The 27,431-nt window shown below is 41.3% G+C and overlaps 1 protein-coding gene across 1 annotated transcript in view; it reads right to left on the reverse strand.

The window, feature by feature from the left end:
• The window catches only part of mapkapk3.L (MAPK activated protein kinase 3 L homeolog), a 33,357-nt gene extending 18,805 nt beyond the window's left edge, over positions 1–14,552 (reverse strand). The window contains exon 1 of the mRNA XM_018258978.2: positions 14,241–14,552. Coding sequence (XP_018114467.1) covers positions 14,241–14,435 — 195 coding nt within the window. The 5' untranslated portion in view covers positions 14,436–14,552. The remainder of the gene's footprint in view (positions 1–14,240) is intronic.
• Between the last annotated feature and the right edge of the window lie 12,879 nt (positions 14,553–27,431).

Below are 27,431 nucleotides of genomic sequence, written 5' to 3' on the forward strand. Positions count from 1 at the left end.
CACAGTCCCTTCCCAGAGGCTATTATCCCCCTGCTACTATAGGCACCATCTCTCCCTACTATACCTGCTATCCCACAGCCACAGTTCCTTCCCAGAGGCTATTATCCCCCTGCTACTATAGGCACCATCTCTCCCTACTATACCTGCTATCCCACAGCCACAATCCCTTCCCAGAGACTATTACCCGCTGTTACTATAGGCACCATCTCTCCCTACTATACCTGCTATCCCACAGCCACAGTCCCTTCCCAAAGACTTTTACCCCACTGCTACTATAGGCACCATCTCTCCCTACTATACTTGCAATCCCACAGCCACAGTCCCTTCCCAGAGGCTATTATCCCCCTGCTACTATAGGCACCATCTCTCCCTACTATACTTGCAATCCCACAGCCACAGTCCCTTCCCAGAGTCTATTATCCTCCTGCTACAGTAGGCACTATCTCTCCCTACTGTACCTGCTATCCCACAGCCACAGTCCCTTCCCAGAGGCTATTGTCCCCCTGCTACTATAGGCACCATCTCTCCCTACTATACATGCTACTCCAAAGCCACAGTCCCTTCCCAGAGACTATTACCCCACTGTTAATATAGGCACCGTCTCTCCCTACTATACCTGTTATACCACATCCACTGTCCCTTTCCAGAGGCTATTATGCCCCTGCTACTATAGGCACATCTCTCCCTACTATACCTGCTATCCCAAAGCTACAGTCCCTTCCCAGAGACTATTACCCCACTGTTACTATAGGCACCACCTCTCCCTACTATACCTGCTATACCACATCCACTGTCCTTTGCCAGAGGCTATTATCCCCCTGTTACTATAGGCACCATCTCTCCCTACTATGCCTGGTATCCCACAGCCACAGTCTCTCCCAGAGACTATTATCCCACTGCTACTATAGGCACCATCTCCCCCTACTATACCTGCTATCCCACAGCCACAGTCCCTTCCCAGTGACTATTAGCCACATTACCATTGTTTCCTGTGATTTGTTCTTGGGTGTGTTTTTTTCTGTTTTCTGGTGAGAGCACAGAAATTATTATTAAATGACATTGCTGCCAGTGAGGGCTTTCTAGCACAATTCCAAATGGTCAAGGCAGGGTACTGCATTGAAAAGCAACAAGTGACATGGCATCTTCTCTCCAAGACAGAAAAAAGACATTTACGCACAAGGTATGTTATGCTTCTATTCATCTATTAAACTAAATTTTAGGATAAAAAAAAAATGTATGCGTGAATGTAAATGTGCTGCAGTTCTCAATTTGACATCCTATATTTGGACATGTGGTTCCTGTCCAAGGTGGGAATTCATTGAAGAAAACAACATCTAATTACTGTTTCTCTTTTCTACTTCTCTATTTTCTGTTCTGTTGTGGTATAAAGGGGAACTATCGCAATATGAGCAATATCTCATGGAAATATGAAACTTTTTAAATACATTAAATTAACAATGCAGTATTGTTTATGAAATTATCAAGCTGCTCTTCATTATGCCCCTCTCAGCAACTGTCTTTCTTGTTATTCTCTCTCTTTATTCAGAAGTTGGGATCAGATTTTGATTGACAGGTAGATCTCAAACATCTTTTAGGGTGGGCTCCCTTTCCTAGCAAATGTTTTAGAGCTTACTCAAATAACTGACTCCAGCACAAATAAAAACTAACAAAATAACTTACTCCACCACAAACCCTCAACGTAAGTCCTCTGTCAGACGAAACACAGCATTTCTTTCCTTTTATTGTGTACACATGGACTTCTGTATCAGACTTCCTGCCTTCAGCTTAAACCTCCTTGCCCCGGGAACAATATTCATTTGGTGGAATTTGCTGCTTGATATCCTGGCCTTGTCTGTGTAGTCCTATAGCTATATATACAGGGGCGCTCCGCCAATGAGGCGAGTTGAGGCAGTCGCCTCAGGCGGCAGCGCCCCCTGGTTTCCAGGGTCACCAAAAATGCCGCTCCTTGTAACTAAGAGCCGAATTTCCGGTTTTCAACCCGGAAATCCGGCTCTTCTAGTGCAGAAAGCGCAATTGCGCTCTCTGCACTAGCGACGTGGACCCGTCCAGCGCTGAAGGTGAGTGCCGTGGGGAGGCTGGGGGGGGCAGCAAAAACGAAGGCCGCCTCGGGCGGCATATTAGGCAGGGTCGACCCTGTATATATAAGTTCTATAGCTGGTGGAACTGTAACGTTATGCTCATAAATCTTTGGCCAGAGACAACTTTTTTCTAATTTTAGTTCTGTACATTACCACAATGATTTTTAAAACTATAGAACCAAAATTAGAAAAAAAAGTTGCCTCTGTCCAAATATTTATGGACCTAACTGTATATGCAGCAAGGTATACATAGCAATATATACATTTCCACAAGCTATGCAGCTTTATTTGGTGTGTGGGAAGCCGTTTGCCTTACAGTAACTTCTTCCTGACTGAGAGAGGATGTTGCTGAGAACACACAGGAAGTGGGGAGAGCTGGGAACTCTAACCCAGGTTATTACAAAACACCACATGTTTGACATGGTTTTATATATCTGCTGGTCTGAGTGCCAACGGAAACCTTGCAGGTCATATTTCAGCCTCAGGCACCACCCCAAAAAGCTGAAGGAGGGACGGCAATAAACCGTCTTTCCATAAACTATAAGTATCCACAGCCACAGTAGAGCAGACTCCATAGAAAATGACAGGGCCCTGGACATGAGGGGCAATATCACTGATAAATATGAACCTATTGAGCTCTGTAAAAACGCCCGTGCCCCAAAATGAGGCTTTAAAAGTTTAACCAGTTTGTGTGATCTCATGAGCCACTTAGGGGGTTATTTATCAAAGGTCGAGTTTGGGAGTTTTTTATACCTTGAATAAACCGACAACTCTAATGTTTTCTTATTTATGAAAAAACTCAAATATAAAAAAACTTGAATCTGTGCATTCAGGGGGAGAAAACCTGAAGTATTTATAGATCTTTGCACTGAGAAAATGTGCTTTATACGTGATAGAGGTTATGTTTATCTGTCAGAGTGTTAGTGTTTCAGGGGAAAATCTTTTCTTTGCACTTTTCAGTTCCTTTTGTAACTTATTATCCTGCTGTATGGGAGGAGTGCAAAGGCAATTTGTTGTCTTCAGCCTTTACTTGCTTTATCACATCTGAGGCTTGATCAAGGCGTGGGAAAGAAGGAATGCTACAGCCCAGCCTTACATCTGAAAACAAACACTATTACCTCATTACAAAAGGCTGTTGCACCATACTATCCTAACAAGGCAACTTGACTTTCCAGTACAACAAATCTGTATGCGGTAGGGTTGCCACCAGCCTTCCTATATATTTTTCTTTTTTCCCTATTTAACCATCATTTTTACTGGCCAGGCCGTTCTATGCAGGGGAGTTCTAAGACATTAAACAATTCTGACTAGTTCCATTATTTCTAGAAATTATAGATTGTGCAACCTATGGTCCTCCACTGTTGTAGAGCTACAAATCTCAATACTCTCAACAACCTTTGGCTCTTGGTGGGTGTAAAACTAAAGTCAGGGTCGCTACTGCCATGGTCAGGACCTTGCCTCAAGTGGCAGCGAGCAGCCAATTACCAGGGCTGGAAAAAAAACGGTTCTGGTAACCAGGTCGGACTGGGTCGGTGGGAAACCGGGAAAAACACAGACCCACTCCACTGATATGCTGGCCCTCAAAAGAAAACAATGATGTGCAGCGCGACACATGCCGCCTTCGCGCATGCTTGTGGGGCTCCCGGAAGTTTGGGGTGGGCACTGAACTCAGGGTGGGGGGTAGAGCATGGGCAGATTAGGAAGCTGTGACTTGTGCACCCTATTCTTTCAGTGCAACCGTGCTTTTGTGCTATGGGAAACCTAGTGCTACTGCCTGGTTCAAAGGTGGCACCAGTTCCTGAGTTCCCCTTCTACAGTTCTTATTGTTTCTATCTATATATATATATTAGGGATGCACCGAATTCACTATGTGGGATTTATGCGAATCCACGAATCCTTTATGAAAGATGCATGTGCAAATTATGGCCAGGAAAGGAAAAAGTAGAAAAAAAAATCTTCTTTTGTGATGAAACGTCATGTGATTTCCCTACCAACCCTAATTCACATATGCAAATTAGGACTCAGACTTGGTAAGGCCAGGCACAATGATTCGGCCAAATCTAATCTTGCTGAAAAATGCTGAATCCTGGCCGATCCCAAACCGAATCCTGGATCAGGTATACAATATATATATATATATATATTTATATACACACAAATATCCAATAACCGCACTCCAGGAAGTGAGAAAAATTAAAGTGGAAATAAATCATCTTTGGAGTTCCTGGAGTGCGGTTATTGGATATTTTTAAGTAATACTATTATTAGACCAGCACCCAGGCAGATGCCGCAGTGAGTGCACCAGGTTGGACTATATATATATATATATATATATATATATATATATATATATATATATATATATATATATATATATATATATATATATATCAACAGTATATATATATATATATATATATATATATATATATATATATATATATATATATATATAGATATATATATATAGATATATATAAATATATAGATATATAGATAGATAGATAGATAGATAGATAGATAGAAGATAGAAGATAGATAGAAGATAGATAGATAGATAGATAGATAGATAGATAGATAGATAGATAGATAGATAGATAGAGAATAAAGTACCCCCTCTTGTAAAATATAAGGATACATATTTTACAACTGGGGGTACTTTATTTATTATAATACACAAATTTTAGTGAGTCATGTGACAGAAATTACATCACTACTCACCGTTTATAACTGATGACATCAGAACTCACTGTTTATAAGGATATAATTTACAGGATATTCATGGCTTTTGTGTATTATAGATATATATATAGATATAACACACTTTGGGGTCCGTTTACTAAAGTGCGTTAAAAATATTCGCACAATATATAGACAGAATTTTCGCCAAATATGTTATCGCCAGTTTACTAACCTGCGGTAAATATAAATTTGCGAATTTTCTTGCGCAAGAATAATTGTTCGCCAGTTATCGCATTTGCTGAAAATAACGCTACGTACACATTAAAGCATGGTTTACTAAACAGCGAAATGTGCTAAAGACAAAATTAACGCCAGAATATTCGCAAACTTTTACCGCCACATATGAAGTGGCGTAAAAGTATTTTTTCTGCCAGAAAATTCTCAAGGGGCAGGAAATATCCCATAATAATGTTTTTTTTTTACCCATCATTCTTTGCTGACAGGAGAGAGATCTGTAGCTATTGCTGACAGGATGTTTTGGCTTCTGCTTCTATCTGGTGCAACAGCAGCAGTTTCAGCTCAGAGTCGTATTATTGGCAGTGGCATCACAGTCCAAGGATTCGTCAGCCTCTACACTTTTTGGTTTCATTGGGATTGGCTACATTAAACTGTGCATTTCTATGAAGCAAAGAGATTGACTGGTATCATTTCCTATGATTCTATTGGCAGAAGAGTTTATATGATGCAGACATGTTTGATTGGTGTCACGCTGGTGATGTTGTTGGATGGTATAATCATCAGTCAATAAAGTTTATAAGTTTTGAAGATGCATTTCTGGCCATAAATGTCACAGTAAAAATTGCCATAATAACCGCCATAAAACAAGACTATTTTATAGCATAAATATTCGCAAAAACGTAATTTTTCGCCAGAAAATTCGCAACTCGCTAAAATTACCGCTAACGTAAGCTGGTTCCTTAACGTAGTTACCGCAAGTGATCGCAATGACTTCTGAGCGCATCGCTGTTTAGTAAACTTAGTCGCTGCGAATATTCTGGCGTAAAAATATTCTCAGCGATAACATGCGGAAACTTAAAGTCAGATTTACCGCACTTTAGTAAACGGACCCCATAGACTGCTGGGAGCCCCTAATATAAAATATATGCATATTATAAGCCCCCAAGGAGTTCCATGAACATATGACTCTGAGGTGACTTCTAATATCCTCATATTTTACAACAGGGGGTATATCATTTATAATAATATGACTATGTCACGGTATATCTAGTATAAGTAATACTAAAACAAGTGGGCTTGCTGAGTAATCAATGATTACTCAGCAAGTCCAGTTGTTTTAGAATTATTTATACTAAATATCTATAATAATACACACGTTTTAGTGAGTTGTGACAAATGACATCACTGATCACCAATTATAACTGATGGCATCACTAAGAATTATTTTATAATAATTTACAGCATATGTGTATTATTTATTAATAAAAAAAAAACTCCAAAATGTCTAGTTCTCCAACAATTAGAACCCCATCAATTTTACCTAATGGCACACTTGGCATTTTGACCATGGACCGAAAACAGTGCCCATGTGCCATGTGGACTGGTTGAGTAGGAGGAGAAGCCTGGCAAGTTCCTTATTTTGTGGCGACAAGAAGATGACTATCCCTCCCCCAACTCTCTACCCCACCCAGCCAGTGACCTCATCTTGGGATAATGATTAAGCTTCTGACTCAAGCCAGTAATCAGATAAATGTATCAGCAGAGGAAAGTGTGAATGAATGCAGTGATAGAGGCACTCAGGAGCTCAGCCTACTGTCTGCCGGGGATTCTGACATACCTCGCTCCTGCACTATCTGGGGGGAAGGAGAAGATCTGAATTGACTTTTGGGCTGGAGAATGGTTGGTCACAGAACATCAATTTCTATTTATAGGGCAGATGTCAGGCAGTGCATGGGTAGCGTGTGCTGTGTGTGTGTGTTTGTGTCACAAGCCTGCTAGCTCAGGTTACAGAAATATGCACTCTGCTTTATGTCACAATACACTGGCACAGAGAGAAACCTATGGAAATGACTACAGAATCACAGAGCCCAAAACAGATCACGTACTAGTCCCCCAACTCATAACCCATATTTCTATTCTGTATTTATTGTATATTCAGAAAACTACTACGTCAAATTAAATTGCTTTATTTATCCTTCTACTGTCCACACCTCTGTATCTTAACCTAACAGAATTAAAGTATTCAATTAGTTGCCTCCACCCACCCCAAACCAAACTGCCAGATTTTATTTACCAACATTGAGCATATCTACACTAGGGTAATAATCCATTGCAACAAATCAGTGCTTAGTGCCAAAAGCAGGTTAATTGGATCTAAAAGCTGTAGGGATCATCTTACTGCCTGTTTATTTTGTAGTCTGGTCAGTGCATGTAATACTCTCCATCTAAACAACAGAAAATACACAGGATAGGGCAGTGGTTTTCCTCAACTAAAGTCTAAAATAGAATAATGTTAGAAATGCTGTATTTTGTGTACTAAATATAAACATGAACTCACTGCACCAGAAGCCCAATTAAACATATGATTTATGCTTTTGGCGCAGGGGGTTGTCATCTTGTAACTTTGTTAAACATCTTTGCAAAACCAAGACCATGCACATGCTCAGTGTGGTCTGGGCAGTTGGGAGGTTAAGATTAGGGATTGTCATAAATGATAAATATAGCATGAGTCAAAAAATATCTGCCAGAAGCCGATACAGGAAGACTGATTAATAATCAGAAAATACAGACTGCACTGGGTCTGTGGATACAAATCTACACAGTTTTTACAGGGAAACTAACAAAGCTGCTCGAGTTCAGGGAAGTAAGGTGGGGAGGCTCCCCCCTGTCATTTAAAAGTATAATCATTTCCCTGCACAGCAGTCAGGGACCGTCTGAAGTTTCCTAACTGCAGCTGTCAGAGCAAGTAAAACGAAAGGTGAATTTCACTGCATACAGTCAGGTTTCTTATAAAAACGGTACACATTTTTTAAATAAAGTATGTTGGAGATAGGTTGGTTTTTCATTACAGAAAGTAAACATTTTTATTTTTTTGCCTTTAATGACAAGTAGGCAGCGATAAAGGTGCTGAGTTGTGGTGGCACCACAGATTGGGGATTCCAGACGCTTCAGACCTTGGACTGGTGTTCCTCTTCGATACATGTCTTCTCAGCACCATACTACCATACTCTACTGGTACTCCAGCATCCTCAATTCTGCCCTGGGTGAGCACAGGCTTAGTACAGAAATTCTTTGCTCATGTCCATCACAGAGGATGTTGGGGCACCAGATGAGTATGGTAGTGGGGTCCTAAGAAGAAAAGTACCCTGGAGTCTGAAGTAAGTAACTAGAATCACTGAGTGGTGCCAAACAACTTGGTTACTTACCCCAATGCAAATTTGCTCAGTATTGGTAAATAAGTCTTGCATGACCCAACCATTATCATTGTACAACTCCTAACTTTCCCACAACAGTGGGACATTCTGGAATTTATACTGCAACAACGCAACAACAGATGAAGCCCTAAACAAACAGTAGCTTTTCCTCTAGGGGCCTTTATGATGACGAGGGACCAAGCCAAATGCCCTTTTGTCCTACCCTAAAACTGGTCCTGGTGTAGAGCACTGAGATATTCAACAACTGGAACGTTCAGTAAATTGGTTTTTACTTCTTTAGTGCATTTGTTTTTTTCTGTCATTCTGTTTTCTTCCCTTCCTGTGGATCAATATTAATGGGATCTGTGGGAGGGTGAGCATGAAGGACATTTCTTCTCCCCCGTTACTGTATTCTTGTGTCTGATACTCTATCCATGGTCTGACACAGCAGAGAGAAAGCAGAAGGCCATTTGGGAGCTTGGGAGGACATACGTAACATTCAAGCACAGAGGTGATGTGAAATTGGTCAATACAGTAAAGCTGCCCATACAGTTTGAGATCTGCTCCTTTAGTGAGGTCACCAAACAAGTTGATCATACCTCCCAACTGTCCCATTTTCAGTGGGACAGTCCCTCTTTTGACAGCTCAACACGCAGTCCCTTTGTTGTACTGGAAAGTCCCATTTTTCTCTGCACTGAACAGGCAGAAAAAGAAACAAAGTTTCTAACTGAATTGGCTTCTGACAGAGTGCCCAGAACAGCCACAGCAGCAGATAAGATACTTTTGTAACAATTTCGAGATAAGTAAGTAATTGTAACAATATAAGATAACAGGTCCCTTGGGAGAAGTTAGAAATATGTTCAAACTTTCATAACCTGCCAAATTTTGTAAAATTAACATGGTAATTAGGGGTTGTGGCCATAAAAATGGGCGTGGTAAAAAATTCCCCCTGCTGCGTGGCAACTTTTTTGTCCCTCTTTTTATTTCCAAAATGTTGGTAGGTATGAAGTTGATCTCTTCCCTACATGGCGACCCATGTAACTGGCCTAATCTGTATTTTCCTACTGTGGGCCTGGATGAGCTTATGCAGGATTTTCAAAAGTGCCCAATATTTTGTACATTTTTAGTGAGCTAATGGTCAGGCAGGTTCTTCCAATGGTCCCATAAACATGCCAATAAGCTGCGTTTTCAGTCTGGAGGACCGAGATGGCAACTTTTATTGACACGTTGCCACCTTTACTCAATTAATCTTTGTTGCATTTGCTTTGATCATTTTCCAACTAGTAGCAGACAGATAATATTGTATTTCTGATGGTTGGTACCGGAATTTACACTACTGAAACACCTATGTTAGTAAATCAGCCTCTGTGGCTACTGTCAGGACCGCAGGGAGCGCTCAGCGGCGCGTCTTCTCCTGGCGGCGGCACAAGATCCAAGATGGCGGAGCCCATGCAGTCCACATGGGTGCGGCACCAGCGCAATGACGCAGGCGTGATGACGTCACCGCCGGCGCGGGAGTTTGTAATAAAAGGGCGCCTGGGACGCTAAAACGCTGTACCTGAGTGTTTTATATTTCATGATTCCTTGAACTTGACCTTGCCTGAACTTTGACCCTGTTTTGTATGCTGCCTGCCTTTTTGATCTCTGCCTGGATTATGGATTACGCTTTATACTTTAACCCTTGCCTGTACTGTGAATTTGGACCTTGACCCCAAAAGCTTCCTCCTTGGTCCGGACTACTCCCGCTGGGAGCCGCTAGGCCCCCTAACAGCTACAAGCCCACTGCACATTTAGTTTTGAATTGATTTTGTGCTTAGATAAAGAAAAAACATAATTGTGAATGTATGGGCAACTTTTCAAAACTGAACTGAACCACAGATCTGTGCACCTGTCTTTATTACACACAGATTACATTGTTTATCCTCAGGTGTGGTGGCCTTTAGGCTTTACTGTGCCCCAAAACTGTTAGGTAAATTCAGTCTCCTCATTGTCTGGGCACGTTTGTGCACAATGCAGTATGAACTGGAAGCAGCAATAGAATCAATAAAAATGAACTTTAATCGGTTCTACAAAGGAAGCCAAGAAATGAAATAGAGACATTCCTGAGAGCACATGATTATGGCACACCCTCAATCACAATACAAAGCTTGTTACACCCACTCTGCCTGGTCTGTCATATAGGGAATTAAATATACAGAGCAAGGCTCAACCCACACACACTAACAGGTATTTCCTAATGATCACAGGGAACCAATATAACTTAAAGTTATATATATATATAACTTTTGCCTAGAAGATGTGTTAGAGCTCACACTATTAAAATCACCAGACATCATGTCTCTCTACATGCAGAATTTGTGCGCAAGGCAGTTATTTTGTTTGATTTTGTTTGATTTTGTTTGCACTGGAATCAGTTGTTTGAGTGAGCTCTAATACACAGAACACAGCAGCATTCAGTGTCACAATGTAACATAACTATCACAATGCACATATCTGCACTACGAGCCACAGTGTTATTCACTATAAAGTACATAACAACACGTGTATTGGGTACCGTGTATTACGGTATGTCACTATATTAGCGTAGAACAACTACAACTTGTAACCTAGCAACCAGAAACATTAAGTAACTCTGTACATATAATCAACTGTTACCTGTCTCACAACTGTCCAGATATCTATCCAAAAGAGAAAGGGTATGTAATGACCCGAAACAACCACAGTGTTTTGCTATTGAGAAGTGCTCTCCTCATCCTTTAATTGTCGCCAGTTGTTGGGATAGCGGTTTACCCAAGCGAGGATTTGATGCATTCTTTGAATGATTGAAAAGGCAGTGCGGAGAACGTCATTTGCTTATTTTATCTATCTGAAAGGTTATAAAATCTCTTTGGGTGAGGACTGCACTGGTGCGTTGATTTGATCCTCTGACGCTCCCCCATTATGATCCAGTCATTGGCTCAGGGGGATCATTCCAGTCAGCTCAATGGCCAAATCAGCTAAATCATTTGGTGGTTGCAACAAACAAGTAGTTCTTATATAGTATGCCCACCTTAACACTTATGCTTTATTCATGCATCTTATTAGGACCTGTGGCCATGTAAATGTATAATGGTAGCAATACACTTGCGGATACCTAATGCCAGTGATCCCCAAACAGTGGCTTGTGAGCAACATGATGCTTACCAACCCCTTGGATGGACGGTGCTCCCACTTGCCTCAAAAAAGGTGCTTATTTTTAGAGGAAAGTGTTAGCTGAATAAAAACCAGGTGTACTGCCAAACAGAACCCCCATAGGGACTACTAAATAGCCAATCACAAACGTTATTTGGCATCCTGGGAACTTTTTCATGCTTGTTTCTTTCCAACTATTTTTACATTTGAATGTGGCTCATGTGTAAAAAAAAAACAGGTCAGGGGACATACATGGTATGGCAACCTTTCCAATGTTCCATTCATGGGGCAAACTCACAGCCGGTGAAGACGTTTCCCCCTGCTATTTACATAAATAGAATCCGGTTAAAATACCCCAGTGGAGAAACATTACGCATACCCATGGCCTTGCTCTACAGATGCTACAAATGCAATGGAACTAGATGTAAGCAAGCCCAAAGGATTTGAGCGTTCAGTGTCAGCATCAGAGAAATAGCATTGGGATGAATTGCTCTTTTTAATGAAGTGGTGGTGATGTGATTAAAGCCACTGAGATATCTATGAGTGCAATCGCGCAATTGTGAGCACATACATTAGCAATCTTTAAAAAATGGATTCAATGATATAATTAGAAGACAACAGATTAGATTTTCAAGTTGAGCTGCCTTGCATAGAGAACACAACATGTGCACGAGGCCTTGCTGTGATCCAAATTTTTTTTATTAAATAATCTATTTCAAATGCAAATTGGCTCAAGGCAGTTGCATGGAAACTGGATGTACATGAATATGTATGGGGCACAGGGAAATCTTCTGACACTCTAAATGCATAAAAACATAACTTTCTGCTGCACTGAAACATGCTGATAAATAAAAATTTTATTAATTTAAAAGAAAGAAAAATTAAACCCCGTATGTCTTTATATTCCAATAACTACTTAGGAACTTATAAAGTGCTTGTGCTTGTCTATATAAAGATCACCAAAGTGCACGCTTCACAAAAGCTTTGTCAAGGCTGAGATAAATAAAAATGTCTAAGAGTTAAAATGTTAACTGTTAAAATTAGAACTGCTAGAAATTAAGGAATTTGTCTGGTTCCCAATGTAAGGGGCACACAAGTGCCCATGTACCTGGGTGAATATTGGCTGCTGCTAGCCTGGGGCTTTTGATCAATTTGTTAACCTATGGGAGTTTGCATGAGCGCAAAAGACAATGCCCTTCCACTTCCTAATCACTGAGATATCAATTGGGCAGGCTAGAAACCCCTTTAAATAAGAACAGCATCAGGCTTTGTGTCTAACAGGTCTGTGGGCACCTTGTGATCCAACCCTTGGCCAAAGGCTAAATGGACTTGGCCCACCACATGGGCAGCCAACTTGGAAAAACATCTGCTCAGTGACACAACTACAAAATGTTGGGCCACCCCTCAAATGATTCTGCTGCCTGGAGCATCACCTACAGCATCTCCTACCTGGCCCCCTGCTACCCAAATGCCTGCCTGATCATGTCCCGATGTAAGCAAGGAGCAGCTATGGGGAAATTCTATCAACTATAAAGGACGCAGACCCCGTGAGGCCTCCCCTTGTGAACTCGGTGTCTACTTCCTCTATAGGGCTCTTCTTTCTCTATAATACACCAGTGGATTCATATTTAAGGAAAACTATAACCCTGAAACTCTATAAAAATAAATAATAAAGTATATATCACATATAACAGCCCATAAGTAAAACATTACCTCATATAAACAACCTATTAAACATACTTGCCTAGTAGTATCTGTCATTGGATAATCATTGGATAATCTTAAATAGAAAATTGCCATTTTAAGTACTAAGGGTTGCCTCCTGGATCGTATGATTCATTAAGCACACAAGCAATTCAAGGGCACACATACATGCTAGGGCCAATAAATGGGCATAGTTCTGTGTTTTATTCCTACGTATCTTCCTTGTCCGGTTAGGGGTGCATATTTGAGATGCAGGTTTGATCAAGAAACACATCAGGCCTTTGAGCTGGTCCTCTCCCTATGGATCTGCATTTGCCTCTATTGAGATCCAAGTTTTGGCCCCATGGCTGAACAATCACATCAGCCAGATTTACCCATCTACTACTGTGTATGCACATATCTGCTTATTTGGTGACCTCACCATGGACCTTTGTGTGCAAGACCACCTTAAACACTCATGGTGACTACATGTGCTTATAATACATCCGTACACTATCCAGAAGCATTCAATCCCTTTAGAACACACCACTGCTCTCCTGAAAATGAGCACACTTCCCTATCATGTTTCTCGACTTTCATTCTAACTAAGCTTCATCTCTCTGTTCCCGAAACTGCACTAATTACAGTTGTACATTTCCTCTTGGCTGCCACATTCAGTATGTAAATCACACACACACCTTTCCCACAGACGGGCACTCTTACTAGGCACACTATCGGTGTTAGAGAAAAGGGATCGAAAGGCAATGCGGGAAGAGTAGGACCCTATAATGGGGTGGGGGAGTGTTACATAAACCAGGGACATTCGGCCTTCCAGCTGTTGTGGGATTATAACTGTAGTTAAACAAAAGCTGGAGGGCAACTGGTTGGACATACCTGATTTAGTGAAATAACTAACAATTCTTAAACAATACATCCTTTGTATTATGTCTGGGGTACTATTCACCCTTACGGACTCTTGTGGTGTTGGGGGACCAGTAAAACACACTTTACTCTGTCCTAAAGCTGGCACAATATACATAATACACTTAGTACAGACTGGCACACTCCCATACCCCACTCCAAACTGCCTCTGTCACTGTACCCACACTTCTCACTTTACTCTGTGGCCTTCATTCTCACTAGGCACAGTACTCTATCACCATGTTTTACTCACCTTGAGTGCACACTTCTGCCCGGTATCCCTTCGGAAACATTCCAGCACTTTGCCATTGATACCCAGGCCCAGCACCTGCTTTGACACCTTGTAATCATCGGTAATGGCATGTCGCTTAATCTCCAGCTTAACAGGTTGAGATGGTGGGAGGGTTTCCTGGTCCCCCGTCTCCTGCACATTGGCATTCTCCTCCATAGTGCCAATTTAGGCCTCTCTGGTAGCCACCAGCCAAAGCTTCATGTCGGGAGCTCAGTGCTAAAGTCCGTGTGACTGTGACAAGAGCCTCCCACAGCTCATCTGTGCCTGTACCAAGGAAGGGGTGGGAGGGGAGACAGACACCAAGGCTGAGGGAGGGAGGAAGGAAGGGGGAAGGAGGGGCAGTCTGGTGATTAATGTCTTTACTGCTAGCGAGGCAGCTTTAGGAAATCTGCTTTCCTGTTAGAGTGAAAGAACTATATATCTGCCTTGTTAAACACAGACAACCTCTAAACTCCTTACCAGCAAGGCTGGTATTAAAGTTCAGTGTAAAAATTAAAACCGTGTAAAGAGATAGACTCTGCAAATTAAAAAATGTTTCTAATATAGTTAGTTAGCCAAAAACATCATCTATAAAGGCTGGAGGGACTGGATGTCTAACATACAGTAACAGAACAGAAAACAACTTCCTGCTTTTCAGCTCTCTAACTCTGAGTTAGTCAGCAAATATAAGGGAGGCCACAAGGGACATAACTGTTCAGTGAGTTTGCAATTGATCCTGAGCATTCAGCTAAGATTCAAAAGCAACAGTTATGACCCATGTGTCCCCCCTCAAGTCACTGATTTGCTACTGTTTGGTAACCAATTAGTGGAAACCAAGAGAGATGCAAAGCAGAAAGTAGTGTTCTGGTTATTATGTTAGACATCCAGTCACTCCAGCCTTTATACATTACATTTTTGGCTAACTAACTTTATTGAAAACATTTTGCACAGCCTTTCTATTTACCCAGTTTTTATTTTTATACTGAACAATTCCTTTAAAGTATGAAAGAAAGGCAATTTGTCATGAAACCCAGGCATCATAGGGGTCATATCAGGGGAAAGTTTAATAAAAATATATATTTTACAACTCAATAGCTTTTTAGTAAATAGAGTACATATTTCCTACTTGTAACCCTCCTGTTATTATAACCGATGTTGGCCCAGCCCACAAAGTACCAAGAAAAAAGCCAGTTAGTTATGGCCCCTCTGGGTACATCCTGCCCAAACCCCCCCAACTCAACCTTGCAGCCGTGTTCTCTTATATATTCATGCACACCTTACCTTGTTGACGTAAGACATTGGTGAGTAGGTCACTGGTGTAGAGTAGCTCAAGGCAAGATGGTTTGTCTGAGTTGGGAGAGGGTGTACCCCAGGTACCCAATTCAATGCTGGTTATTACACTGCCATTGGTGCATCATGGAGACTAGAGGTTGTAGAACTAAAACAGCCAAAGGATTGCAAGTTAGACCCAGTCATGCTTCTGGAATATAATGTCACCTTTTGCCTCTCACTTTTCCTCATGCCAAAAATGGAACTGTTTTACCTTCAATTAAATAGACATCAGGCTTCCTGCAATGCTTGGGGTCCTCAAAAATAAATATATTATGTTAATTAATTTACATAATAATAGCATAGGGCACCTTCCTATGACCAGCAGCTGTGTAACTTGTGTGATTCCAACAGTTTGACCCTTCTTCTGTGCTTCTTCTGGGGCACACAGCTAATGTGCAGTGGGCTAAAGTTCATACTATACCAAAGTTCATACCAATTCATACCAATCTCAAGCAGAGATGTGGAACAGACATTGACATATCATCTTATAGATATATATATAAATATATATATATATATATATATATATATATATATATATAATATATATATATATATATATATATATATAGTCTTTAAAATGGTGCACTCACAGGTCTTACAAAATTGATGGTGTCCCAGCCGAAACGTTAGTTTGTGCCCACATTAAATATTTTTTCAATTTTGTAAGATCTGTGAGTGTGCCTTTTTTGAGAGCTACATTAATAACATATTCAAGGATTGCACCCAGGCATTTATTTGACAAATTTATATTCGTGAGTGCCAGCATCCCACAAGTATATATATATATAAAAAAAAAATTAAGCCCCCCTTCATAGAGCTGTGGTGTAATCCAAGACATTCACCCCTAAATCCTTACTTGACTAGCTGGCTGGAACATTTCTGTTACTTATACATTTCTTTTTAATATCCTAGAGATCACAAACACTCATATGGTTATAAAAAAATTCATGTATTCAGTTGACCACTGGAGGTGTTTGTGGGACACAGAGTCAAACACTAGGCCCATACCTGGTATTTAGGAGAAGTTGGCCACTGTGACTGAGTAGGTGGCAGAAATTATCTGAAATGGTCAAAGTATAAAAAAAATATGCAGTGCCTGGCCTTCTCTCAGCAGTTTTATCTCGGTACAAGTTTGCTTTATAATTACCCATAATCCCTACCGCTCACATATTTGATAGATTCAATTGATATTCTAATCATGAGCAGAATAAATATAAAGGTATTGTGTTATGCAGTGCCTCCTGGTAATGAGGAGAGATTTTAGGTATAATATGAAGATTATCAGTACTATCCAGCCAATACTTAAATTATAGAAATACTTAAATTATAAATTATAGAAATCAAAGAGGCCAAGCCGGTGTCCACTGCGTCTCACTCTCCATATAATTGACTTACCAGGTAGTGTAAATTGGAACATGGCAGTGTTAGAAAGGGTTAGCCATCTGTAATCTCTTAGATTAGGCTGAAGCATAATTACTGCAAACATGTCCATAGTTTTCCATCAGTGGAAATCCACAGAGCTGCATTGTGTGTCATAACCTGGGTGATAGGATTAAATGTATCTCAGGCTTGTTTCATGGCTAAAACTCCAGCACAGTACAATGCAAGAATATGTTATATATGTTCATATAGTAGAAGTAGAGCCTCCATTTTACGTTTTTGGGGACCCCAAAAAAAAGGACGTAAAATCAGGGAAAACTTAAAATAAAGGGATGTAAAATTGAGGTTTCGCTGTATTACATTTCTCCAAATCTATCACCTTGATAACCAATGTACTGCACATGTTCCAGTCCAACATCCACCACTAAAAAATAAAAAACCACACATGCAAAGGCTGGTAAGTTTTAGCTTTGATAAAAAATAATTTCAAGTGTATCCTCTAACTTGTGGTACTTGGGGAGCTAGGGCTCTGGTATCAACCCCCCAAGTATATGAGGTATGAGATATAAGGCAAGTTTAAAGTCTATAGTCCAACTAAGTCAGTCCCTACTGTGTAGTGATGTGCAGGAAAAATTCAACCCGCATCCGACCCTAACCTGAAAAACCTTAACCTGCACCTGACCCTAGCTCACAAAATGTTACTACTATAGGACCCTCACCCAACCCTAGCTTGCAAAATGTTGCCATTGTAGGACCCGCACCTGACTCGTAGCAGTAGCACTTCTGTGCATACCTCTGGTTCCAGCACAGGGAATCCTCAGGAGCAGTTGAGTGTACTTCCCTAGTCTGCTTTGTGCTCAACCCTAACCAGTGTTGGACTGAAATGCCAGGGGCCCACCAGAAAACCTTAGACTTTCCAAACTATTATTCCTCCTCTCCTCATCCTCTTTATTCTCATAGTCTTCTACTTCTACTTACTATATTGTTATTATATTCTTCCATTATTAAGCATTTTTTCCCATAAAGAAATAGGGAGTGATCATGAAATAGACTAAATGGTTAGAAACAAGAGGGTCCACTGATATCTGGGCCCCCCCGGGAGTTTTCCTGGTATCCTGGTGGGCGAGTCCAACACTGACTCTAACCCACAATTGTTGGCCAAATTTCAACCTGAAACCACCCAACCAGTCAACCCATGGGTGATTGTGGGTTTTGGGTTAACCCGCACATCACTATCACCTAGTAAGCAGAAACATTCAAGTATGGGTTGTTGTTTAGCATCTACATAGAATTATCTTAGGCTTGGGCCAGACAGGGCTGAAATCGACTAGCTGCTATTCGCAGGTCGATTTCAGCCTCTCACCGCTAGCAGAATCCTCTTCACTGTTCATGTGCGAAAGCCTTGAGTCAGCTCCGAGCAAGCAAACTCTGTGGATTTTGGAGAAGAAACAAAAGACTTTGCATTTAAAGCCAAAATACGACGAGCGTTCGCGCTGCAACCGTTACAAGTAGGGAGACGAAAGGTGTTGTAGGCCGTGGTAAAGTGGTGGGGTACTTCATTTTTGTATAAAAAGGGTGAGAAATCCTTGTTAGAAATCTTTTAAAGGGTGAGCCATGGTCTTCCAGAAGACTGAGAGTCCCTTATCATCAAGGACAGCTAAGAGGTACAAGTGAACACCACATTGGAGTATTGATGCCCATCTCTCAGTTTAGATCTCTGATAGGAATCCTGGGCTTCAGCCAAAGTGAAAACCCAGCTGACGTTGACAATGCAGATTGAGAAGTTCAAACGCAAATTCATACAATTGCAGTCTGCATAACCATATGTTATTTAGATATCTTCAGTTACTCATGCATTCTTCAATCAGGTCCCAGGGGGTACACCGGACATTACTGAAACCCCACTTGAACTCTATTTGAGACATCCGGATCTGTGTAGGCCGCTCAGCTGGATTTATTCACTCCTTCTGCAGGACAACTTTGATCCACTTAAACATTTCTGCCAAAAATGGAAACAGGACTTCCAGCAGGATGAAGGGTCCAAAGTTAGAGACCGGTACATATATACTAAGGTGCATATTTACTAAAGAGCATATTTTCTCCTCGTTTAACTAAAATTAGAGTAAATTTTCAAGACAACACTGCATATGTCTTTAACAAGGAAACTACATGATTGCATTCTGGAATTTCCCCAGGACACAAACGTCCTATTCTACATCACCGGGACTCCCACGTCTATTCTCAATTACACTCTACTGGGATACACCAAAAATCTATCCCTGAACTCATGTGACTAACTGTGCTATCATAGCTAATAAAGCAATTCTGTTAACACGGAAGGCCACAGCACTGCCAACACTGAGCCTTAAAGGAGCCTAACTGCCCCCAGGGAAATGCCCCTAACTTTTTACTTACCCCTCGGTGCAGATTCGGGCATCTGAGTTCACCGCAGCTGTCTTTAAAGGGGCTCATTTATCAACACTGGGCAAATTTGCTCATGGGCAGTTACCTATAGCAACCAATCAGTGCTTAGCTTTTTGAAGTCAGCTGCAAGTAGAACAATGAATTCAGCAATCTGATTGGTTGCCATGGGTAACTGCCCATGGGCAAATTTGCCCAGTGTTGATAAATGACCCCCAAAGTGTCTTCTTCTTGTGCTGTCCATATCGGCGCATGCGCAGATGTTGCAAACCGGGAAATTGCTCCAGCTTTGCCGGTCTCCATATCAGCTTACCAAAGACCTGGAAGATGGCTGCGTGGAAAGCCGATGCCTGAATTTGCGCTGAGGGGCAAGTAAAAAGATAGGGGCATTTCCCCATGTGGCAGTTAGGCTGGGGGGAGGAGGAAGAGGGGTCTAGGGTTTTTTTTTTTTGCTAAAGAGTTGAATTCTCCTTTAAAAAAATATATTTTATATATGCTGCTTATATACACTATAGTGACGTTAAAGCACTAAAGTACATTAAAGTATATTGTGGTTGCATATATTCTGTATATTGCTATAGCTGATTGGAGTGTGCCTTGCACTATTTCTGTTGACTGAGCTGATGCTTGTAGTTCAGTTCTTTATGGCAGCTAATATTTCTCTCTCTCTCGGATTCACATTACTTCGGCATTGTTATGGTTGTTGTGCACCTTTACCAGTTTATTTGCTGGACTTTTAAAAATTCTGATGCACACGGTTACCAGAGACTCATGAGAAAGGAGATCACACAGTTGGGAAGGTCAGTGGCAATACCAGCAGAAACATGTTGTCCTGGACAGAAGAGATAGTTCCACAACATCCAAATGCTAAGAAACCACCTCTGGTACCACCTCTACCGAAGAAAAGAAGATGGTGCTGGACAGAATCTGCACGGAGGGGTAAGTAAAGAGTAAAGGGCATTTGCTTGGGGTAGCAGCTAGGCTGGGGGGGTGAGTGGGGTCTATGTAGGGTAGGGGGTTTGTTTACTTTAAGGTTTGTTTCTCCTTTAAACCTCTGTTGCATCAAAACACAACTAGCGTCAGGCAGGCACCCATCAGACATACATCCAAATGTAGGTGCTTCCGGTGGTACAGTGAGTGATCCTATAGTACATTGATGTCCAAATGAACGCCAGCTGAACAGAATTGTACATAGATTAGGTGGCCACTAGCCTGGTATGATTTATATTTTTATAGATTAAGATATTCCTCTTTTGTGCTGTGGGCTGAGCAACTAAAACCTAAAAAAGAATATGGCTAGAAATTCTGTTTTTTATATAGTGAACTAACTATACCAGCCAAGAGGTTCAGCAGCCCTGTAACAAAAATGATCAAAGCCTTCCAATATGTCCACAGCAGCTCCCCATCTTGGATCTTGTCAGATCATTTTTTCAGTGTCAGCGGCTCTGCACATGCTCAGTATGCTCTGGGCTGCTGTTGAGAAACCAAGCTTAGGGGTCTTCAGAAAATCATCAGAATATTAACAGAAATGTGAGGATACATCTGTCATAAAAGCTGATGCTACAGGGCTGACTATTAAGTCTGATACAGAATGCAGTGGTTTTGTACTGCCTTGTATTGTGAAAGCAGCCTGAATTTCATATAGTATGTATACATTATACAGTAATCCTCCCAACTGTCCCGTCACGATTTTGACAGCTCAGCCCACAGTCCAGGATTGTTACTGAAATATCCAGATTTTCTCTTTCATCTACTGCACTGAACAGCCAGAAAAGGATACAAAGTTTCTGAAATGTAATTGGCTTCTGGCTGAGAGCCCAGAATACGTGGCAGCTGCACTTAGATACATTTGTTACAATTTAAGATAAGCAAAGAAACAATTGTAACTATTTAGGATTATCAGGTCTCTTGGAGAAACTGTGGCTTGCAGCTTAAAGTGCAATTCACCTTTATTAGCAAAACTGGAATAACACATAAAACCAGACCCTAAAACCCCCAGAAATGTGTTCAAACTTTCCATAACTCGCTAAATTCTTTAAAAATGGGCATGGTAATTGGGGGGTGTGGCCATATGGGGATATATTCAGAGGCACGGAGGCTTCAAGGTCCTTTTGTGGTTCTGGGTTAGTACAGAAGCCCAAAAAATAAAATGTTGCATTTCTAGTTTATTGAGATTTAGTTCTTAAAACTCAGAACTGAGCATTTTGCACAATGCTGGATGGCTTTGAGTGTTGCATGTTGCCTAGCAACACATGGCTGCTCTATACAGCGGGGCATGCACCCCCTCTCTGTTGTATGGCATGGGATACCATGGAAGGAAGGAGATTATGCCCCACTATTTTGAATGGATCAGAAAGGTGATGGCCGAGAAAGTGGGTGCTGATGTTACAATTATTCACACATTGCTTTATTATTTAAAGGGTCCAGAGCCCTCAGTATTATAGAGCTAACTGCCTAATGTTATTTAAAGGGGTTGTTCACTTTTGAGTTAACTGTTAGTATGATGTAAAAAAGGATATTCTGAGACAATTTGCAATTGGTTTTCATTTTTTATTATTTGTGGTTTTTCAGTTATTTAGCTTTTTATTCAGCAGCTCTCCAGTTTGTAATCTCAGCTGTCTAGTTGCTAGGGTGCAAATTACCCTAGCAACCATGCATTGTTATGAATAAGAGCAGTGATCCCCAACCAGTAGCTTGTGGGCAACATGTTGCTCTCCAACCCATTGGATGTTGCTCCCAGTGGCCTCAAAGCAGGGGCTTATTTTTCAATTCCAGGCTTGGAGGCAAGTTTTGTTGTATAAAAACCAGGTGCACTGCCTAAAAGAGCCTCAATGTAGGTAGACAATCCACATAGGGGCCACCAAATGGCCAATCACAGCACTTCTTTGGCACCCCAAGAACATTTTTCATGCTAGCGTTGCTCCCCAACTCCTTTTGGTTCTGAATGTTGCTCATGGGTTCAAAAGGTTGGGGATCCCTGAATAAGAGACTGGAATATAATTACAGGAGGGACCAAATAGCAACGTGAGTAATAAAAAGTAGCAATAACAATACATTTGTAGCCTTACAGAGCATTTGTTTCTAGATGGGGTCAGTGACCCCCCATTTGAAAGTGGAGACAAGTCAGAATAAGAAGGCAAATCATTCAAAAGCAATAAAAAATAAATAATGAAGACCAACTGAAACGTTGCATAGAATTGGCCATTCTATATCATACTTAAAGTTAATTTAAAGGTGAACCACTGCACTGTACAAAGCACTGTACTAATAAGTACGACGGAAGATAAAAGAACTGAGGTATTTTCCCTTGGGGTCTCTGACCATTATTTGCCCCCACTAGCAGCCAGCAGTTAATGCACTTTTCATATTTCATTACAGATCTCAGACTGAATGATACTAAAACAGCACAGTGGATCCTGGTGGTACAGTTGTACTGTCAGCGCCCTCTGCAGGCTCTCGAGACAACTACAAGACACCTGCTGTGATTTGTTTATTGCAGTAAGCCTTGTGACACACGGGCAGATTCGGGGAGATTTAGTCACCTGGCAACTAATCGCCTCTTCTTCTGGGCGACAATCTCCCCGAACTGTCTTCACTTGTCTTCCCGTCCGCTATAATGAAAAGTCGCCTGCGCTAAAGCACACACGGCACTTCGTTTTCCGAAGTTGCCCGAAGTTGCCTCACGACTATATTTGCAATTTATTTTAATGGTGTATTTGCAATACATTTATATTAAGTAGACCATTCGGCATACTAAGGAATCTTTTGAGGCTCCCTATGTGATTCATCTTCCGCCTCCTGGATGGCACTGATCTCTCTGTTGCTCACTCATACTGCAAGTGCACTGTTCCTCTTAACCATCTGCTAATAAATCCTGATAAGAGGACTCTTTGCTGCCAATGTTCTCATGTTGTGCCGTGTCTGTTGAGAATAAAGCCACTTTCTGCCATCAAATTGTACAAGCTCACTGGGGTGATGTGGTTGTCGTGGCCCCCAGTTGGGTTGGAGGAAGACATTTACAGGCCCCCAGCTATACATCAACTTTGTTTAGTGTACCTCCTTCAAGCAAACACATATTTTTTAAAAATAGACAGAAGCTTTTTCATGGAACAGGTAAGATACAATCCAAGAATTTGTATTTGGCTCACCGTTTGGAGCTGGTGTCAGGATGAGCAGTTCAATTATATGCAGGCTGCATGGCTGCACATAAATCAGTTCAGTCGGCAACATGCATCTAAGTTAATTGCTAATAAGTCATGCAGGATGTGGATTCAATATGTGTTTGGATTAAAAGGGTAAGGTGGCAACCCTATTGAAAAAATTAATGGACAATGTTAAAAAGCATAGTCAATTCAACTTTGTTATATTCAACTGGGAGAAAAATAACTAGTGTTACTAAATAAATAACTAGTGTTACTCTAGAAAATCTCAGTAGAGCAAAGGAATATGTCAGGAACCTCCATCTTAAAAGCTGACTATCTGGTACCAAACCCACTGCTATCACCAGCAGGAATACTGGCAGTCTGTAGGCAGGCCTGGATTTGTGGTGAGGCCACAAAGGCCCGGGCCTAGGACTGCAAACTTTCAGCCGCATCTCAAGGAACACTTGGGGATCTGCAGCTGCCCAGCGTTCCGGCACATGCAGCCTAGGGGTGCCGAAGAGGGAAATCTGGGCCTGTCGGTAGACAGGTGTTTCCAGAGTCAGAATGGGCCTGAAGTACACCGGATAAACATGTACGCACAAGGGGGGGGGGGCGGAGGGTGGATGTGGCTTGAGAGGGGGGCCTGGACAGCGGGGTTGCGACTGGGGCAGACGCAAAGTCAGACTGGGCTGGTGGGACACTGGGAGAAAACCCAATAGGCCCCGGCTCTTTTGGGTCCTGTTGGCCCAGGCCCGCTCCTGTGCTCTCTCTTCTTTCCAGTCACACACCAGCCCCGGAAAAACGGGCGAGTGTGCGCACACGGAGGGAGGGAATCAGCTGCACAGAGAAGCTTGCGGTTGGGGGGCAAACTCTGTGGGCCTTGCACCCTTCAGTCCAACTCTGAGTGTTTCTATTGTTCTATTGCAGCACACGTGCTTCAGTATTCCAATGTTCTATCCAAAAGTGTCATTCTACCCTAGAGAATAAGGAAGAAGTCAACAGAATGCAAGGTCAAAGCTGGAAGATTATATTTGAATGTATAATGAAAAGGAATCAAAGGTTGGTTTAGAAGTGGCAAACTTTGATACAGTCGTTGCTAAATACACGTCTGCTATAAATATGTGTCTTAGGTGCATTATATGGGCTGCAAAGGAAGGTCTAAAGGAAAAAGGGTTAACTTTCCCTCTCAGATGGATAATTAAGTGATAAGTAAACCATTGAAATATGCAAATGCAAAATTCTAAGAACTTTCAGAATTAGCATTAATTATTATTTTTTTTATATTATATATATATATATATATATATATTTTTTTTTTTTTTTTTTTTTTAATTCCAAGATATTAAGGGGTACATGTACTGTTTATAGGAATTCATTTTGTTACAACAGTGCCATCTGCTGGTCAGTTTCTGACCATTCTGTCCACCAAGTAGTCTTTGAAGAAAGAAGCAGAAAGAAAGAGTAAAAGTGACTATATTTTGTTACACTTTTCTTTTCTCAAACAATGTATGCCTTGTTAAGGTGGCCATACATGGAGTGATCCGCCAAAAGAGCGTATCTCTCTCCGATATGCCCACCTTGAGGTGGGCAATATCGGGCTGATCCGATCGTGGGCCCTAGGGCCCAACGATCGGATCCTAACGAACGGGCGGTCGGATCGCGGGACCGCATCAACGAACACATGCGGCCGCGATCCGCCGGGATTTTTAGTCCCATCCGATCGAGATCTGGCCGACTTATCGGCCCGTGTATGGCCACCTTTACTGCTAAGAGGATTTGGGTTACCCCTGACGTCACAGACTCTGCACCATAATGCCATACAGGATATACCACATAAAGAATTATTGCTGTGGTTTTGTTGGTCAGTGAAATGGTGAGTCCTGTGCTCGTCTCCAGCAGGACCGCATCAGAACGAGCAACCCTGACCCCATTAGTATGTAAATCAGGCAGACTGATTGGAGCAGGTGGTAGGAGTGACTGCTTTTAGCTTTGACAGTTTGTCCAGCTCTTTCTCTTTCCCTCTGAAGGAGCCAAGCAGTGTCAATATCCTAGCAAAGTGTATACAGGAGCCATGTCAACAGTGCAGCTTCTGTAATGAGGCACTGAGACAAGGTTCTCACCACTGCTTCTGTAATGAGGCACAGCCTGCTGAGGAGCAAAGTGGTCAGTATGCTTTGACTTCTTAATAAATTATATATATATATATATATATATATATATATATCCTTTCATTTAAGGGAACTATTAGCCAATAGCCAGCCAATATTAAGTATTAACCAGGTTTCCTGGTTAACACATAGAAACTAATTGGACGAATTGACAACTTATAGAAGAATCAGAAAAGGAAAGAGGGAAAGAAACCATCCAGGATATACACAGTGATAGGACCTTTACTAGAGGTAGTTCTGCCTGCCTATCCCTAGTTCTGGGTCTTTTATCCTCTGAGGATCAAAGGACCTATCACATTCCGTGATCCACTGGCAGAAGCTTCTTAAAATTCCTTCCCCCTTCTAACTGGGGTCAGGAGGTAGGTGGCTGAATGAGGGCTTGGGCTTGCCTCTAGCGCTAGTTTCACTTGATCCAGCACTGCTCAGAGAGAGGGAAGATAGGAATTTATTAGGAGATTTGGAATCTATGAACAAGGACTGTTTAACAGTGTCTGTATTAGGGAAGCACCGAAACCGGGATTCGGTTCGGTATTGGGCCAGGATTCGGCCCTTTTCAACAGGATCCGGATTTGGCTGAATCCTTGTGCCTCGCCGAACCTGAATCCTTAAAATCTAGTCACTTTTTGTCAAAAGAAGTAAAAAATTTTGTTTCCCCCCTCTCTGATTTGCATATGCAAATTAGGGTTCGGACTTGGTTTGGTATTCGGTCAAATCTTTCACAATGGGGCATCCCTAGTCTGAATTAAATGCATTTAAAGGGAAATGGGGCTGATGTCGAAAAGGTGAATAAACGCTATCTGAACTTCCAATAATTAGGGATGCACCAAATCCACTATTTTGGATTCGGCCGAACCCCTGAATCCTTCGCAAAAAGATTCGGCGAATACTGAAGCAAATACTAATTTGCATATGCAAATTTATGGGTGGGAAGGAGAAACATATTTTTAATTCCTTGTTTTCTGACAAAAAGTCACGCAATTTCCCTCCTCGACCGTAATTTGCATATGCAAATTAGGATTTGGATTCGGATCCTGCTGAAAAAGGCCGAACACTGCCCGAATTCTAAACCAAATCCTGGATTCGGTGCATCCCTATTAATAATAAATAGAATTGTATTTTTTTTTTCATAAACTTGATACCTGATTCCACAGATTGAAAGGAGACAATTGTCTGCCTTTGACTTGAAGGAATCATTTCCCATCCCTCCCGTAGGCTCACAGAGTCATACAAGCTCACCTTGCTCCATTGTGAAGTTAGCAAATGCTGACTTTGATCTAACCTCAAACTTTGGCTAATAATAATAATACTGCACAATATGGCAACTTTAGAAACAGATACTGCTCTGAACTGCATTTTATATAAAAGGCTACAGACTAGTAACATGTAGAGCAAATATATAGGAAAGGAAAAGTTATCTTAGGTTTCTCATATCTTTCCCAAAGAGAACAACATCAAGAACAGTTCATTCTTTCTTCTGACATTTTCACCTGGCAGGAGCACAGTGGGAAAACTAACAGGTGGTCTTGTTTTTACACAATTCATTATATTAGCAGTTTACATTTTTCTTCACAGTGTGGCGTCTTAAAAAAACTAATGAATACAAATTGCAAAAGTGCTTAGAAGATTACTTTTGCATTCATACAGTATATATTAAAGGTTTATATTTCCTTTAACATCATGTTCTTACTAAGTATTAGTCTGATATATATATATATATATATATATAT

Source organism: Xenopus laevis, chromosome 4L, assembly GCF_017654675.1.
Source record: "Xenopus laevis strain J_2021 chromosome 4L, Xenopus_laevis_v10.1, whole genome shotgun sequence".
NCBI classification, from domain to species: domain Eukaryota; kingdom Metazoa; phylum Chordata; class Amphibia; order Anura; family Pipidae; genus Xenopus; species Xenopus laevis.